Below are 18,126 nucleotides of genomic sequence, written 5' to 3' on the forward strand. Positions count from 1 at the left end.
AAAATACCAGGAATGGGCTAGGCACGGTGGCTCATGCCTGTAATTCCAGCACTTTGGGAGGCCGAGGTGGGAGGTTCACAAGGTCAGGAGATTGAGACCATCCTGGCTAACACGGTGAAACCCCGTCTCTACTAAAAATACAAAAAATTAGAGTGTGGTCATGGGTGCCTGTAGTCCCAGCTGCTGGAGAGGGGGAGGCAGGAAACTGGCGTGAACCCTGGAGGGAGAGCTTGCAGTGAGCTGAGATCATGCCACTGCACTCCAGCCTGGGCGAGAGAGCGAGACTGTCTCAATAAAAGAAAAAAAAAAAAACAGGAATGAGCCAGGTGCGGTGACACGCCTATAATTCCAGCACTTTGGGAGGCCAAGGTGGGTGGATCACGAGGTCAGGAGTTCAAGACCAGCCTGGCCAACATAGCAAAACCCTGTCTCTACTAAAAATACAAAAGATTAGCTGAGGCCGGGTGCAGTGGCTCACACCTGTAATTCCAGCACTTTGGGAGGCCGAGGCGGGCTCGATCACCTGAGGTCAGAAATTTGAGACCAGCCCGGCTGACACTGTGAAACCTTGTCTCTACTAAAAATGCAAAAATTGTCTGGGCGTGTTGGCGCATGCCTATAATCCCAGCTACTCGGGAGGCTGAGGCAGGAGAATCGCTTGAACCCGTGAGGTGGAGCTTGCAGTGAGCCGAGATTGTGCCACTGCACTCCAGCCTGGGCGACAGAGCGAGACTCCGTCTCAAAAAAACAAAAAAAAAACAAAAAACAAGAATGCTGTGCAGAGCAGGGAGTATGAGGGACAAAACCAGCACTGCCTGGCCCTTCTTTCCCCTGCTCTCCCACTCATCCTTGCCACGTCTCCTGCTGCTCCTGAGTGCCATCTGTCACCCCAGCCTGGACACTAAGTGGAAAGAGGACCAGGAAGAGTGAGAGCACATGAGAGCACAGTCGCACCAGGTAAAGGAGGAGAGGCCAGCCTCCCACTGCCTGCAAAAGAAGTCCTTCCTGCCTCCCTGGAACACTGTGCGGCTCCATTTGAGCCTGACCCGTCCTTCTGCTCCTGAATGGCTGGGTGCAGGGATCGCATTTCCAGCAAGTAACTCAAGTGGCCCCAGAAACCTTAGCTGTCTTTTCTGTCTGCAATACTTCAGCAAAACAGAAAGGCACCTGGTGCTGACTCGTGAAGTCGCTGTAAACTCCGTTACTATAAAGGGAACACTACCATCATTTGACATTTTTGGAAGTGGGCAGTGTGTGTGTGAACAGGCATGTGACCCACCACTCCCCAGGGAAGCAGAAACACCCACAGGGCAGGGGACTGCTGTCACCCTCGTCTGGTTCACCTGCTCCCCCCACCTCCGTGGCAGGCTTCCGGAGAGCTTGCGGTAATTTTGGAATTGAGCTCCCTGCACCTCCCTGTAGCACCCCATTTCACCCCATTCTCTCCCTAGAAGTGGGATGAGACTCCACTACTGAGTAGAGGAGACAGAGAAGCACCATTTGTCTTCTTGTGCCCAGGAAGAGTCACCACACCACCGACCTCAAGGGCAGCTGTCTGCCCACAGTGAAGTTGTGGGGTCCCCATGGCTGTGGGGGGTGGGCAACACCTCCCCCAAGCAAGGGTGAGCGAAGTGGTCATTGCCGCCCCTACTAACATAACCCAGACCCAGAGCAGCAATTTCAGATCCTAGGCAACATCTCCCACGCAGACACACAAACGCACGGAGTGAACACGGCATCCCACAATTGGGCCCTTTATTTTTCAACTGCCACCACTGCACGGATAAGGTACTTGGGTTGCAGGCACACTGTGGAGTGTCAGGGGACAGAGAGGAGAGGGGCTGCACACAAAGACTGCCCTGTCCTCACGGAGAGGAAAAGCGGCCACAGAAGAGAATCCCGTTGGTCTTGCTGTGCTGGATGAAGAAAAGGAAGGGATGGTCCGCGCAGAAGCGGGGGAAGAATCTGGCGCACCGCATCATCATGATGGCAGCTGTGGCAGCTGCAGCCTCCGTGCCTTCCTCGTTGACCTCCACAAAGGACTTGTGCACGACCTTGGACAGAGATAGGTCTGTCTGGGACATTCCAGAGAAGTCTGCCTTGCCCAGCTCGAAGGCATCAGTCATGCCCAGGCTGCACAGGACACTCTCCATGTCGTAGCTCTCCTCCAGTTTAAACCGCGGGAGGGACACTTCCACCTCCTCTTCATCCATCATGTCCAGCCTCGTCCATTCTACAAACTTCTCGTAAGTGAGTTCTTTCTCCACCTAGAGGGAAAGAGTTGAAGACTTTAAGACCGAGGGTGCTGCTGCCCATCAGGGCCCTGTGCTATGCTGTGGATGCCAGACGCCAGCGGCAGCATGGCTATGGTCAGCAGCGGTCCAGTGTTAAACGGCTGACCGCAAACTGGGGACAGCAGCCACAGCAGACACCCCCGAGTGGCTCCTCGCCAGCACACCTCGCTCGCAGCTTAGCTGTTACCGTTCTCAAGTCGGTGGTCTCGTCCGGAAGCATGATGATCATATTCAGTTCCTTGCCAACATATGGAAGCACCAAGATTTGGGTAAATATTTCTCCTATATAGGTCTTCTTAAAAGTAGACTGCTTAAACATCATTTGCACAGGTTTCTCCTCATTCTACAAAGAAAACAGATAAACATTAAGTTGAAACAAGACCCCACTGACACATGGGACAAATTTGTCGGAGCCGGCCACTCTCTGCAGGGAGAAACGGAGCTCGGTTTCTCCCCAGCTTCCAGAACACCCAGCAGCGCCTGCTCTGCCGTCTTCACTACCTCAACCTCCAGAAACTGGGGTGCCCAGGGCCCAAACCCAACGTGTCTTTCCTCTCATTGATCGCATTCAGTCTCATGACTTTAAACACAGTATCATACCAAACTTACCTCCAGCCTGGGCCTCCGCCCTGTCCTTGAGACTCCTGCATTTTACTGCCCACCTGACACCTACGTTTGGACATAAAAGAAACTCCCAATGCCACCTGTAATGCGGCACTCCGTAGATCCTCCAAGTCGGCTCTGTCTACTACAACTCTGCCCATCTCAGCTGAAGACAGTGCCACCGTCCAGTGGTCAAAAGCCCTGGAGTGCCCCTGACTCCTGTCTTTCTCTCACACCCTGTGTCTGACTCACTGGCAAATTATATTGGCTCTACCTCGAAAATATAACAAAATCTGACCTGTTCCTTCCACCTCTGCTGCTACCAGCCTAGCCCTGGAATATTGTGATAATATGATTGATTGTTCCCGGCACAACGGCCAGAGGGACCCGGTAGAACCTAAGGCAGATCACATTGTTCTTTGGCTGGACACCCTTCCCTGGCTCCCTATTTACTCGGAGCAGGAGCTGAAAGTCCCTAAAAAGCCTGGAATTGTGATAAGAGCTTGTCCCCAGTTCCCTCTCCCTTTGCTTATCTGCTACAGTCACTGAGGCCTCCTCACTGCACTGCCAGCAAACCCAGTTCATCTCATCTCTATGCAGTAAGCTTGTCCTCCAGAACCCGGAGAGTGAACTTCTGCCTCTTTATGGTCTTTGTTCGAAAATCACCTTGGCAGAGAAGCTGTTCTTGATAGATCTAACCTGACACTACACCCCTACACCAAACACAGCTTCCTATCCCCTCCCTTGGTATGTCTCTGTACCATTTGCCACTGTCTAATATGCTCCTATTTTCTTATTTATGCTTGCTGCCTCTCCCCCAAGAAAACACAAGCTTCACCAGGGCAAACATGCTTTGCTGGTTTTGTGCACGACTGAAAAATACCTAGCACCATGCCTGATGCATAGACGACACTCAGTCAGGTTGGGCATGGTGGCTCATGCCTGTCATCCCACCACTTTGGGAGGCCGAGGCAGACGGATCACCTGAGGTCAGGAGATCGAGACCAGCCTGGCCAACATGGTGAAACCCCACCTCTACTAAAAATACAAAAATTAGCTGGGCGTGGTGGTACGCTCCTGTAATCCCAGCTACTCGGAAGGCTGAGGTAGGAGAATCACTTGAACCCGGGAGGCAGAGGTTGCAGTGACCCAAGATTGCACCACTGCACTCCAGCCTGGGAGACAGACCGAGACTCCATCTCAAAAAAAAAAAAAAAAAAAAAAAAAAAAAAAAAAGGCACTCAGTCAATCTCCGCTGAATAAATGATAAATGCATAAACAAATTAATGAGCTGGGATGCTGAAAAGGCCAGGCAACATTTACACATCTCACCAGAAAAACCTGCACTGGCCAGCAACCCCAGCCAGCCAATGAGAAAGACTAGAGGCCAGGAGCCACACCGCATCCAACAATCCTCCTCCGTTCCTAACTCCAAGCTGCTCCTGTGAGTTGAGGAAATACCCTGCAATAGGCACAGTCGAAGACGCCATATGGTCCCCAGTCTCTGGTGTAGCACATTCTTCTGTGTTAAATGGAATAAACAAAATACACTGCGGCAGCAGCTTTCTGCTTTCCCGTGGTAGAGGCTCGCCTGGGCTGGCCCTTAGCCTTTGGCTAGAGCAGTCTCCTGGGCCTCGGCTGCCCCACTCATTTCCTTGGCCAGCAGCTGGCATGTTTCTTCCATAAATGATCAGACAGGAACAATTTTCCAGTTTGTGGCTACATATACCGTCTCTGTCACAACGACTCAATGTTGTTACAGAATGAAATAAGTAGGTAAATAAGCATGGGCCAGGCGCGGTGGCTCATGCCTGTAATCCCAGCACTTTGGGAGGCCGAGGCAGGTGGATCACCTGAGGTCAGGAGTTCGAGACCAAACTGACCAACACGGTGAAACCCCGCCTCTACTAAAAATGCAAAAATTAGCCAGGCGTGGTGGCACACACCTGTAATCCCAGCTGTAATCAAGAGGCTGCAGCAGGAGAATCACCTGAACCCGGGAGGCGGAGGCTGCAGTGATCCGAGATGGCACCACTGCACTCCAGCCTGGGCAACAAGAGAGAAACCCTGTCTTGGAAAAATAAAAATAAAAAAATAAGCATGGCTGTGTTTCAATAAACCTTTTAAAAAAAATTAGGTGGTGGGCTGGCTTTGCTGTAGGCTGAAGTTTGCTGGCCCCTGCCTTCAGTAATTCCTCCCTGCACCCCTTCAGGGTCCAAAGCCTCCAGTCTTGTAATATAAAAAGATCTAACCTTAGTGACTGAATGATTCTCTAAATACACAATTATATAGACAAGTTTCAGTTTATATGGAAGGAAATGAAATTAAAATAAGAATCTGTATCAACTCAAAATCTGTGCCCTTGGAGGTACACCCCTGCCCTCAGGCTGGTACACTCAATACTGCAGCCCCTTCCTTCACCCTTCTTCACTGCAGAGCTCAGAAAGCATGACAGGATTCCACATCTCCCCAAACCCACAAGACCTATAGTTCTGGCCTACACCATATAGAAAGAAGCTTTCCCTTTCTGAAAGCCAGAACCACTAAGGGGAAGGTTTAGGCTCTCCTCCCCTCCCCTTGTTCCTCCCCCTCCCTGCCGCCCGGACTGCTGATGCCAGCTCAGCCACCTTGTGACCATGAGGAAGAAGGCCACATGCTGAGGATGGTAGAGCCGGCTCCCTGGGATCATCACCCCAGTGCCAGACCAGCCCAGGTCTCACCTGCCTCCAGACCTCCTGGCAGGGGAGGTGAGCTCCTAGGAGCTAAACCATGGTGAACTGGGGTTTCTGTTATCTGTAATCAAACAAAGCCCTCGTACATCTTATTAATCATGAAATTTTAAAGAGAGAAATTATTTTGCCAGGGGAAAACAGGACAGTTCATTTCAGAATAAATCTTCAAAGAAAATAATTCTTTCTGAATTGCGAGGAGAATAGACAATGAAAATAAATTTCTTGAGAAACTGAAGGCTCAAGTTCAAGTTAGCCTGGAAGATCTAACTATGGTCAATGATCAAGAATACACTGTAATTAATCTATTCTGTCTACTTTGTCTATGTTCAAAAATCTCTAAAGAAAAACAAAACAAGAGACAATGAAGAAGATTCAGTGAGAGGAAGATAGAGGGCCATCAGCAAATGACATCTTCCAAGGGGAGGTGGTTAATCTCAGGGTCTACATGTTTGGTTTGGTTGTTTTAAAACAAATATCTGTACTTATCCTTACTATCAAGAGAGGACTGAATATCACTCATTGGTTCAGCATTTACTAAGCACCAGCTACGTGTCTGGCACTTGTCAGACAGTCCTCTCTGCTCAGCCTCAATTCAGCAGGGTGAGTTGTTCCGCTCCTGCAGTGTGGCACGGAGGCCAGCAGGAGGCGCGGTAGCTTCCCGGGATGCCTCCAGAAAGAAAGGAGTGTGTAGGTCCTGATGGGAATGAAGCTAGAGGAAAGGAGGAAACGTCCCCTAGAAGATGGCACACCATATCTGGAGTCTGAGCTTTAAGACCTTGATCGAGCCTGAGGGCTGCAGCTTCAGGCTTGCCCTGTAGGTGGCAGGGCGGATGCCAGGAGCCCAGGGACACGAGGCCACCCGATGGATGGCAAGCAGGAGGGGTAGGGACAGAAAGGCCCCACGGGTGCAGACGCGAGAGGCGGGCCTGCAAGTAGGAGACGCTCGTGTGAACACAGGCGCTGCTCCTGTCACGGCACCTTACTCGCCTTGCTGACTTTAAACAGTCTCTCCTCAGTGTTCTCCTTGTCAAACTGTTCATTCCAGTTTCCTTTGAAATAGACAGCATTCACCAGAACCAGCCTTGTCAATGGATCCACTGAGCCCGGAGAGAGCAACTCCGCAATTTTACCTGAGCGGAAGAATTAAAGACCGCGTTAGATAGGAGCGGCTGCTGATTCTCAACACATCAGGAATTGGCTGGGGCCTTCTCCTTCAGCAGTCAAGTGCACGGATAGAGAGTTCCACTGTCCCCCAAATAGAAAGGGATACGTGTCCTGAAAGCAAAGCAACAAAATCTCCTGGTAAGAAAAATATCATCATTTGAATAAAACACACAAAGTGAACAAATACATGTTAATTGTGCAGGATGAGTTCATAACACGAGACAGGAAGCAATCATGGGTGCCTATGACTTAAAGACAGGAACTTAAAGGATTATCAAAAAGGTGGGCAGTCAAAAGATGTTCTTTGCAAGCTTAAAGAACAGTTAGGCCAGACACAGTGGCTCACACCTATAATTCCAGCACTTTGGGAGGCTGAGGTGTGAGGATCACTTGAGGCCAGGAGTTTGAGACCAGCCTGGACAACATAGTGAGGCCTTGTCTCTTAAAAAGGAAATTTATTAAAATTAGCTGGGCATGGTGGTGCTACTTGTAGTCCCAATTACTTGGGAGACTGGAGCAGGAGGACCGCTTGAGCCCAAGAATTGAGGCTGTAATCCCAGCACTTTGGGAGGCCAAGGTGGGCGGATCACGAGGTCAAGAGATTGAGATCATCCTGGCCAACATGGTGAAACCCCGTCTCTACTAAAAAATACAAAAATTAGCCGGGCATGGTGGTACATGCCTGTGATCCCAGCTACTTGGGAGGCTGGGACAGGAGAATCACTTGAACCTGGGAGGCAGAGGTTGCATTGAGCCGAGATTGCACCATTGCACTCCAGCCTGGGTAATAAGAGCAAAACTCCATCTCAAAGAAAAAAAAAAAAAAGAATTGAGGCTGCAGTGAGCTGTGATTGTGCTACTGCATTCCAGCCTAGGTGACAGAGGGAGAACTTGTCTCAAAAAAAAAAAAAAAGTTTAAGAACCACAGATGGGCCGGGCGCGGTGGCTCATGCTTGTAATCCCAGCACTTTGGGAGGCCGAGGCGGGAAGATCACGAGGTCAGGAGATCGAGACCACGGTGAAACCCCGTCTCTACTAAAAATATAAAAAAATTAGCCGGGCGTGGTGGCGGGCGCCTGTAGTCCCAGCTACTCGGAGAGGCTGAGGCAGGAGAATGGCGTAAACCCGGGAGGCGGAGCTTGCAGTGAGCCAAGATTGCACCACTGCACTCCAGCCTGGGCGACAGAGCGAGACTCCGTCTCAAAAAAAAAAAGAACCACAGATGGACCGGGGCATGACCCAGTGTCCCACAGCAATGCACGAAAACTGTAGACTGTACTACCCAAGAGGGAGGCAGCTTGAGATCCATACCGTGAATTTTTTATGTTATTTTTGAAAGGAAAAACTTAACATTAACACATTAACCCCCTCCTCAAAATTAAAATGTAGATTGGTCCAGAAGAGGTGTACCAAACACTGAAAGACATCACGGGTACACCAAGGAAACAGGGAGAAACCAGAAAGAACAGAACACATTGAGCATTTCCAAAACGTCAAATAATGGCAACTGATATCAGAAGCAGATTTTTTAAGTTTGCAGTTATTCAGAGAAAAAAAAAACATTCCTGTTTACCATTGACAGTCTTGTGAAGGAACTGACAATAAAATGGATTAAGATGCTATTATAAAAGTAGAGTAACAATACATTTTCACCTTCTGTCTTTTCAGCTACCCAGGTGTTTATGTGTTTTCTGGACTTCTCTACGGCGCTGATAAAGTCAAGCTCCTCCATCTCTGCTTGGTAGAATTTTTGGCAGGAATCTCTAAAAGACTAGGATAGACAGAGTGACATAACTGCCTGGCTACAAAAATGATGAACACCAACGGCCTACTTCTTCATTGCACCAAATCAGAAAATCTATAATTTTATGATTGACATACATAATTTACAAATAAATATGAAGACTTAACCTAAAATACAACTTCCTACCTTTAGCTATATTTAATTCTAGCTTAAAAACTAAGTCAAGCTCAGGTACTGTGGCTTACACTTGTAATTCCAGCACTTTGGGAGGCCGAGGCGGGTGGATCATGTGAGCTCAGGAGTTCGAGACCAGCCTGGCCAACATGGCAAAAGCCCGTCTCTACTAAAAATCCAAAAAGTAGCCATGTATGGTGGCATGCACCTGTAATCCCAGCTACTCGGGAGGCTGAGGCAGGAGAATCACTTGAACTCAGAAGGCGGAGGTTGCAGTAAGCCGAGATCAGGCTACCACACCACACTCCAGCCTGGGTGACAGAGCGAGACTCTGTCTCAAAAAAAAAAAAAAACTAAGTTGAATCAGTCTCTGAATATCAAACAAACTCCACCAACTGCTGGATCCTTTAAGGGAGCAGTCATGCATCAAGGAGCTGCCTGAGAAGATGCTGACAAGACAGTTCAAAAGCGTGAAGTAGATCCACCTTACTGAAATGCAGAGAATTTAAAACATATTGGCAGGTGAAAAGAAACAAATAACAAAAGCCTCCGTATGGCATAATGGCATTTAGAGCCACACACTTCCTGCTGGACCCCAGCCCCCACCACCTGGCCACCTTTATTTCTTTAGTGAATAAGAGCAAGTATGACTTACTGAGAGGAAATCACAAGACTTTTCCCCAAAGAGCCTGTTGGCCATCCTAAGCAAGTACTGTGTGCCAGTCTTGTTCACTTCAGTGAGAAGAGACTGGAAGCCCTGGTGGATGTCTCCACCACCACCACTTTTATTGAAAGAAAGTACCTGAAATCAAAAACAGAATGAAAACACATCATTTCTGTATGCTCTGACTTCAGGAAATGGGGCAACCCCAAACAGCCTAACAACCATCCAGACCCTTACTACTGCTTAAAAGATCCATCCAAGGCTGGGCGCAGCAGCTCACGCCTGTAATCCCAGCACTTTGGGAGGCCAAGGTGGGAGGATCACCTGAGGTCAGGAGTTCAAGACCAGCCTGGCCAACATGGCGAAACCCCATCTCTACTAAATACACAAAAATGAGCTGGGCCTGGTGGTGCGTACCTGTAATCCCAGCTACTCAGGAAGCTGAGGAAGGAGAATCGCTTGAACCCGGGAGGCGGAGGTTGCAGTGAGCCGAGATCGTGCCACTGCACTCCATCCTGGCGACAGAGTGAGACTCCGTCTCAAAAAAAAAAAAAAAAAAAAAACAGATCCATCCGATTAAAGGCCAGAAGGGTCTTGAAAGCCCCTCCCTGTACCCTGTCAGTGCTGGCATGAGCTGCAATGCCCTCCACAAACCCAGGCTCCTGATGCTCAGTACTTGGAGTCTGGTGGCAAACAAGGGTGCCAACCAGACCTCCCGTCTATGCACATGCAGGCCGCTCCTGGTGTCAGAAGGGGCAGGCTCCCTCCTGCCCATGGGTCTGGAATGCCCGTCACTGGCTCTGACTAATGATACAGTAGGTAGAATTCAATAGAAGTGATGCCGTTCCAGGCCTAGGCCCTTTTTAAGAGGCCTGACAGCTGCCATGTTCACTCTCTTGTACCCTGGCCACCACGACAGAAGGAAGTCCAAGCTATCCTGCCGAAGGCCACATGGAAAGCCCTGGAGAAGGTGCCACCACCTGTGGGGAGAGTTGCTTGAAGAATCGAGGCCTCCAGCCAGGTGCGGTGGCTCACACCTGCAATCCCAGCACTTTGGGAGGCCAAGGCAGGTGGATCACCTGATGTTGGGAATTTGAGACCAGCCTGACCAACGTGGAGAAACCCCATCTCTACTAAAAATACAAAATTAGCCTGGCATGACGGTGCATGCCTGTAATCCCAGATACTCGGGAGGCTGAGGCAGGAGAATCGCTTGAAGTTTGAACCCGGGAGGCGGAGGTTGCTGTAAGCCGAGATCATGCAATTGTGCTCCAGCCTGGGCAACAAGAGCAAAACTCTGTCTCAAAAAAAAAAAAAGAATCGAGGTCTCAGGCGTGAGAGAGGCCTTCTTGAACCTTCCGGGCCAGGTGTCCACTGAAACTGCTGCATGAGTGACCCGCACTGCTTCCTGGGAGCAGTCCTGCCCACTCAGGCCACGGAATCTGAGAAATAATCAATCACTGTTATTTCCAGCCACTAAGTTTGGGATGGTTTGTTTTGTGGCAACAGCTGACACATGCAGCCATCCAGAAGTGGAATTCTGCCATAACCAAAACCTAAAACATGTGGCCCCGGCCTTGGACCCAGGCAGCTGGCAGAGTCTGGACGGACAGGACGAAATGACTCCTGGGGGCTGGAGAAAGGGGGGCTGTGTGTGTACCAGCTGAAGAAGTGGAAAGAAGGTCACCTGCAGTGACAGGGAGGATGGAGTGTCTCCCCCGTGAACTCCTGCATCTGGCTAAGGGGTTCAGGAGGAAGCTGGCTTCTTTTTGCTGCCTAGGATAACACATGGGAAGAGAAAGATGGAGGAATCTGGCTTCTTTTTGCTGCCTAGTATAACACATGGGAAGAGAAAGATGGAGGAACTGTTCCATTTTCAAGCAGAATTTAAAGGAACTATTTCCAATCCAGGATGTACTGGGTGGAGAATAAAAATGTTTCTTCTTCCCAGCCTCTCCAGCTGGCAAAAGATTCTAAAAGAGATGGCCTCAGGGCAAAGATCAAATCCCAGATTTGATGGCCTCAAGGGTGAGGTCCAAATCCACTTTGTTAAACCTTAGAAGATTCAGACAGCATCTTACAGACCATCTGGCAGGCTCTCCCTTGGCACCCTGACTCCCAACCCAACACGGAGCACTCAGGATGGGGGTGGGGTTCAGTGGGGGTGCTTTTGTCCAGGGAAGCAGAATTTTAAGTTGATAGAAATCCCACAGTGATTTTCAAGCACTTATAACAGCTTGGACTAAATGGGAGAGACGGCTCAAAGTGCAGGGAGGCCTCTGGGTGCCCACGTTCTACAGGTGGGAGGTAGGCTGGGAGGGCAGCAAGCACTGGCCATTTCTTACAGAACAGGAAAGGAGCTGCCAAGAGCCAACACCAGGACACAGAGGGCAGAGCACAGCCAGGGCAGCAGCAGAGAAGGGACAATTCTGGGAAGCTGCAGTGGAGGCTCATCAAGGCTCATCAAGGAACACCCTGCACCCAGGGCTGAGAGGTGGACAATACGTGCCAGGCTGGGTTTGGGAATTGCCACTGTTTGGTGACGGCCACATGCCTCCCACACCTACTGTGATGGGCTGCATGTGTCCCCCCAAATTTACACACTGAAGTCCCAACTGCAGTGTCTCAAGATGGAACTGCATTTGCAGAGAGGGCCTTTACAGGGGTGATTAAGGTAACATAAGGCTGTTAGGCTGGGCTTTAATCCAATAGGACTCATGTCCTTATAAAAGAGAGGAGACGAGGACACAGACACACACGCAGAGATGATCACGTGACGACACAGGGAGAAAACAGTGTCTACAAGCCGAGGAGAAAGGCTGCAGGAGAAACCAACCCTGCCTACACCTGGATCTTGGACTCCCAGGAAACCACCAGGTCCAGAGGGCAGACCACAGCAGTCACGGGTGGCCCCGACCAGCCACGTCTCTGGTGTGCACACCCTCGCTCAGCCCCTCTCAGGTGCGGAGATGCGCCTGCCTTTAGCAGTGGGGCCTTGGCAAGCAGGGCACACGTGGAGGCTTGATAGGCACTTGTTTGAAGCCTGTGTTCTGCGAGCACTTCCTCTCAGAACCCAGCCGCCTGGCCTACGGGAGCCAAGGCAACTCTGCTGAAGGAAGCATGTGGAAGGCCCCGGTGGAGAAGGCCACAGAGAAGAACCCCCAGCGCCCTGCTGAGCCCCCGCTGAAGCAGCCCCACAAGGGACCCACCCAGTGCCGAGTGGTGCAGAAGCACCACTCAATCCGCCCGGATTCAACCACCCGAAAGCTGCTAAGCTGGGAGAGCTGGTTACACAACAACTAACCAGAACACTACTGAAAACATGTTTAGCTGACAAATGCCATTCTAAGAAGGCTTTACACATAAATGAAAAAACAAAGACTCCTAACCACCAAAAAGCAGATGACAGTACCCAAAGATCATCACAGGACTCAACCTGAACCTTGTGACTTTACAACCATCTACAAACTCGCGAACAAGCTAAGCCATGTGATAATGAAATCATTCATTCCTCTGAATCGGGCACCCCCTCTCCACCCCAGTGGGTCATTCAGGGTGTTGTCCCCAGGGTGCTCCAGCCTGGGTGGCATGCCCTTCCCTGTAAACTCTCCACCCCCACCCCGCAATACTGCACAGTCATCCGTCTCGAGCAATCCCTTTGGGATTTGCAATGTGGAGGACCAGCTCACTTGACAGTTAACAGCACCTGTGGCTGCCCTGAAACTGTACCTGGGCCATCTGTGCAGCGGTGTTTCCCTTTGCCCCCATGTAGACCATAGCCAGGGCACAGGACATGCTCATGGGTGAGAAAAACACATTCTTCGAGTTGTCTTTACCCAGCGTTTTCAAAAGGTTTAAGGCAAAGATGCCATTTGCTTCTGCGAGAACATCCATGATGGCAGACCTGGAACAAGATTTAAAATCAGTATCACATAAGCACAGCTTCCACGCGACTGCATCTCACGCGCCTTACTGACAGTCACCGCCGATGCTGTGGTTCGGCGGGCAAGCAGAAACACACACAGAACTCTGGGTGTTTCTTTTTAGGACCCTCCACATTATTTTGTGTGTTTCTAATGTTAAGTGTGGAAAACGAAAGACTTCTATGTGAAATGCAGCCCTGTTTTGTGAGGACTCCTCCCTGCACGCCTGCCCGCGCGTGGAGAAAGTGCGGGAGGAGGCACCCTTTCCTGGAGTCACTTCCTTGGGGCGGAATTACAGAAGGGGCATGTATGGCTTTTGCTTCTATGTTTGTATTCTTTGCTGTGTTTTGTGGGCTTAAATATACTGTTTTAATTTGAAAATTTTTTTTAGCTGTCACTATTGAATTGTGCTTCTCAACTTCTATTAAGGATGTCTTTATTGCCTACTAAATTTAACCATTTAAAGACTGGTTTAATGGAAACTTGGACTTCCTGCTTTGTCCCTCTGTTTCCTTGTGCAACGTGTATGTGTCTGTGTGTGTGTGTGTGTGTTGTGTATGTGTGTGTTTAATATATCTGAGCAGCGTAACATATAAATGGGAGTTAAACATTATTTTCAGGCCAGGCGCAGTGGCTCACATCTGTAATCCCAGCACTTTGGGAGGCCGAGGCGAGCAGATCACCAGGTCAGGAGTTTGAGACCAGCCTGGTCAGCATGGTGAAACCCCATCGCTACTAAAAATGCAAAAATTAGCCAGGTATGGAGCCTGGGAGGCGGAGGTTGCAGTCAGCCGAAATTGCACCACTGCACTCCAGCCCGGCAAAAAAAAAAATATATATATATTTTTTTTCTTTCTTCGGATGCCTTGGCCTAATCCCAAGTGCGGTAAGCCTGGAAATGTAAGGTGTGTGGTCTTCCATGGGACCGTACAACATCTGCTTGGGTGCCCTTATTATTACATATATGGAAAAGAATGTTGGTTCTATTCATTCTAATTTCACTCTACTGTTACTGGTCTGTGTTAACTGTTTCATGCTGAATTGTAATAAAATGCATTGGAATTGGCCGTAACTTAAAATACTTAGTTTACATAGTCGAGTATGACCAAAGTACTTTTCTCTTTGGTGGCACATCACAATGGATGCAATTACTCAGATACGGTCCTGAAATGAGAACAAACGCCCTCTATGCTGATAACAGCAGTCACTGGTGTTAATCCCAGCACACATAAAAGCCCCAGCAATACAAGGCCGGGCCAGGACCTTAACTAGAAGGTCACTGAACACATCAGATCTCATCGCATCAGGCCTGACCCCCACCAGAAAGGATGCAGCAGCTGCAGGGCTGTCCTTAGGCACGAGAGCATCCCAGAAAGCAAAAGTGCCCAAAAAATGGACTCAGGTGCCCCCACCCCTCGCATCTGAGTATTCCTGACAGCATGTGAACATTAATTATTAATTTTCTGTACCTCAGTTTTCCAAAGCCAATCTTTAGGACAAAAAAAAAAAGGAAGAAAATAATTTAAATGCCAATTTGTAGTTAAAGTTTCCTCTTTGCCTTGAAGACATCAAAGCTTGTAATAGTTTGCCTGTAGGGAGTTTAACTCAAACACAGAGCGGTAAGGAGATCCCGGCTGCTCCACACGATTGTCTCCACAGGTCTGGGCGACCCGGAAAGCGCTGCGCATCGGCCAAGCCCAGCACGGCCAGTCCAGTGAACACACGCAGGGGGCCCGGATGACCGCGTTTGGCGCCGACCCCTCTGCCTCTCTCCGCCTCCCGCCCGGCTCCCAACACTCGGCGACCCTAGACTGAGCACGCGTCCTCCGGGTCGCGGGGCGGGCGAGGGGTCACCGAGGCCGCGGGGCCGACTGGGGTCACCTGTGGCCCGGGAGGCTCTGCGCCGCCCCCATCCCGCGCCGGCCGCCTCTTCCGTGGCCGCTGGGCCTATGCGCCCGGGGTCCTCGGGTCCGCGGCGTCACCGACCGGGCTCGCGGCCACACACGACTCACCCGGCCGCGTCGCCGTTCTCTGCCGCTGCGAGGCTCCGGAAGGGAATCCAAGCCGGACGCTCGCCCGGGCCCCCGCCCCGCTGGGACTGCTGGGGTCACAGCCCCGCGCGGCCACGCCCCATTCTCGGGGCTCCTGCGTCCCCGCGCGCCGTCGACCCACGCGCCTTCCTGGCCCCGCGCGACCCCCACCGTGCCCCCTTCCTCCTCGTGCCCCCTCCCCCCTCGCGCCCCCGGCTTTCCGGACTTGGGAGCGACAAACCCAAGCCGGCGTGTCCGAGCGGCTCCCAAGCCAGACACGTACTCCAGAGCGGGAAGCGAGCGAGCACAACGGCAGGCAGAGACGCCGGAACCGCCCCGGACCTCAAATACCCGCGGGGAGGCGGGCGGAGTCCCGGGTCCCGAGCTAGCGTCGCCCGTCCGGAGCGCGGAGGGAGAGGCTGGGCGGGACGTGCGGGTCAACCCCACCCGCCGGCCGGAGGGGCCGCGAGTCCTGCCCGGAGGCCTTGACTTTGACGACTGTGCAGGGCCCCACCAGCGTGTTTATGGTGCCTCTGTAGAGACTGAATGCTGACCTGTTTCCAGAAAAGGGCCAGCTCCTGATCCATGGCCATTCATTGGGGAGTGCAGAACACGCATTTAAAAATGAGCAGACTAGAGACAGGTCACAAAGACTTTGCTGATAAAACAGCTTGCGGCAAAGAAGCCAGCCAGGGGCGGGCGCGGGACTCACGCCGGTAATCCCAACACTGGGAGGCCGAGGCGGGCGGATCACTGGAGGTCAGGAGTTCCAGACCAGCCTGGCCAACATGGCAAAACCCTGTCTCTACTAAAAATACAAAAATTAGCCGAGTGTAGTGGCGCGTGCCTGTAATCTCAGTTGCTGGGGAAGCTGAGGCAGGAGAATCACTTGAACCCGGGAGGAAGAGGTTGCAGTGAGCCGAGATGTCGCCACTGCACTCCAGTCTGGTCCGTCTCAAAAAAAAAAAAAAAGCAGACTAAAGAGCTTTTGCAAGGCAAAAGGAATAGTCAAGCAGAGTAAACAGACAACCCACAGAGTGGGAGAAAATCTTCACAATCTATACATCCGACAAAGCAGTAATATCCAGAATCTACAAGAAACTCAAACAAATTAGCAAGAAAAAAAAAATCCCATCAAACAGTGGGCTGGCATGAATAGACAGTTCTCAAAAGAGGATATACAAATGGCCAACAAACATATGAAAAAATGCTCAACATCACTAATGATTAGGGAAATGCACATCGAAACCACAATGGGATACCACCTTACTCCCGCAAGAGTGGCCATAACCAAAAAATCAAAAACTCAAAAAATAATAGATGTTGGCGTGGATTTGGTGAAAAGGGAACACCTCTACACTGCTGATGGAAATGTAAACTAGTACAACCACCGTGGAAAATAGTATGGCGATTCCTTAAATAACTAAAAATAGAACTACCATTTGATCCAGCAATCCCACTACTGGGTATCTACCCAGAGGAAAATAAGTCATTATACAAAAAAGATACTTGCACATGTTAATAGCAGCACAATTCGTAATTGCAAAAACATGAAACCAACCCAAATGCCCATCAATCAAAGGGTGGATAAAGAAACTGTGGTATGCGTATACGATGGAATGCTACTCAGCCATAAAAAGGAATGAATTAATGGCATTCGCAACCTGGATGGGATTGGAGACCATTGTTCTAAGTGAAGTAACTCAGAAATGGAAAACCAAGCATTGTATGTTCTCACTCATAAGTGGGACCTAAACTATGAGGATGCAAACGCATAAGAATGATACAATGGACTTTGGGGACTTGGGGGAAAAGGGTGGGAAAGGAGTGAGGGATAAAAGGCTACAAATTGAGTTCAGTGTATACTGCTAAGGTGATAGATGCACCAGAATCTCACAAATCACCACTAAAGAACTTACTTGGCAGGGCGCGATGGCTCATGCCTGTAATCTCAGCACTTTGGGAGACCAAGGCAGGCAGATCATGAGGTCATGAGTTCGAGACCAGCCTGGCCAGCATGGTGAAACCCCGTCGCTACTAAAAATATAAAAAATTAGGCATGGTGGTGCACACCTGGAGTGCCAGCTACTGAGGAGGCTGAGGCAGGAGAATTGCTTGAATCCAGCAGGCGGAGGTTGGTTGCAGTGAGCTAAGATCATGCCACTGCACTCCAGCCTGGGCAACAGAGCAAGACTCCATCTCAGAAAAAAAAAAAAAAACTTGCCGTGTAACCAAATACCGCGTGTTCTCCAAAAACCTACGGAAATAAAAAACTAAAATATATATATTAAATTTAAAAATAAATGTATATAAATGAGCAGAGCCCACACTATTGAGCCATGTGTTCAAGGACTTCCAGTTCTCTCCAGGCCCATAGGAATTAGACCCCAGGGTACTGACAGGTTAGCCAAGTATGAAAACTCCATCTGCCATCTCAGACGGAGCAGTCTTGAAAAACAGAAACATCTAGTGTAAATGGAAGTACGGAAAATGCTAGCCAGGTGTTTTACATGAGTTCAATTTTGAGAACTCAAGCTCTTTTACTCCCTCTGTCCTTACCCTAAGGCAGAGTTTCTCAACATCGACACTGTTGACCAATGAACACGATAACTTGTGGTTGTGGGGGCTGTCCTGACATCACAGATGTTTCACAAAATCTCTGGCGGAGATTCACCAAGTGGATGCCAGTAGCAAACCACACGCCCCTCCCTAGTTGTGGCTTAATTAGTCTTTAGTGATATAAATTGCGAATATTTCGCCCAGCTTGTCATCTGTTTTCTGACATTGCTTCTGGTGAT

At 50.1% G+C, this 18,126-nt stretch overlaps 1 protein-coding gene across 4 annotated transcripts; it reads right to left on the reverse strand.

Annotated features, from left to right (window-relative positions):
* Positions 1-1,727: 1,727 nt before the first annotated feature.
* On the reverse strand, positions 1,728-16,244 carry SERPINB6 (serpin family B member 6). Of its 4 annotated transcripts, none has more exons than XM_030817237.1 (7): positions 15,612-16,244; positions 13,105-13,279; positions 9,367-9,513; positions 8,447-8,564; positions 6,617-6,759; positions 2,482-2,637; positions 1,728-2,267 (listed from the first exon to the last, which is right to left on the reverse strand). In XM_030817237.1, exons 2-7 carry the CDS (start codon positions 13,267-13,269, stop codon positions 1,866-1,868), a joined length of 1,131 nt encoding a protein of 376 aa, XP_030673097.1. In that variant the 5' UTR covers positions 13,270-13,279; positions 15,612-16,244; the 3' UTR covers positions 1,728-1,865. The 4 variants fall into 4 exon arrangements, with proteins under 4 accessions (XP_030673097.1, XP_004088765.1, XP_003272245.1 ...); XM_004088717.3 differs by having other exon boundaries at positions 15,311-16,244; XM_003272197.4 differs by having other exon boundaries at positions 15,180-15,840.
* Positions 16,245-18,126: the final 1,882 nt, after the last annotated feature.

This window comes from Nomascus leucogenys, chromosome 8 (genome assembly GCF_006542625.1).
Source record: "Nomascus leucogenys isolate Asia chromosome 8, Asia_NLE_v1, whole genome shotgun sequence".
NCBI classification, from domain to species: domain Eukaryota; kingdom Metazoa; phylum Chordata; class Mammalia; order Primates; family Hylobatidae; genus Nomascus; species Nomascus leucogenys.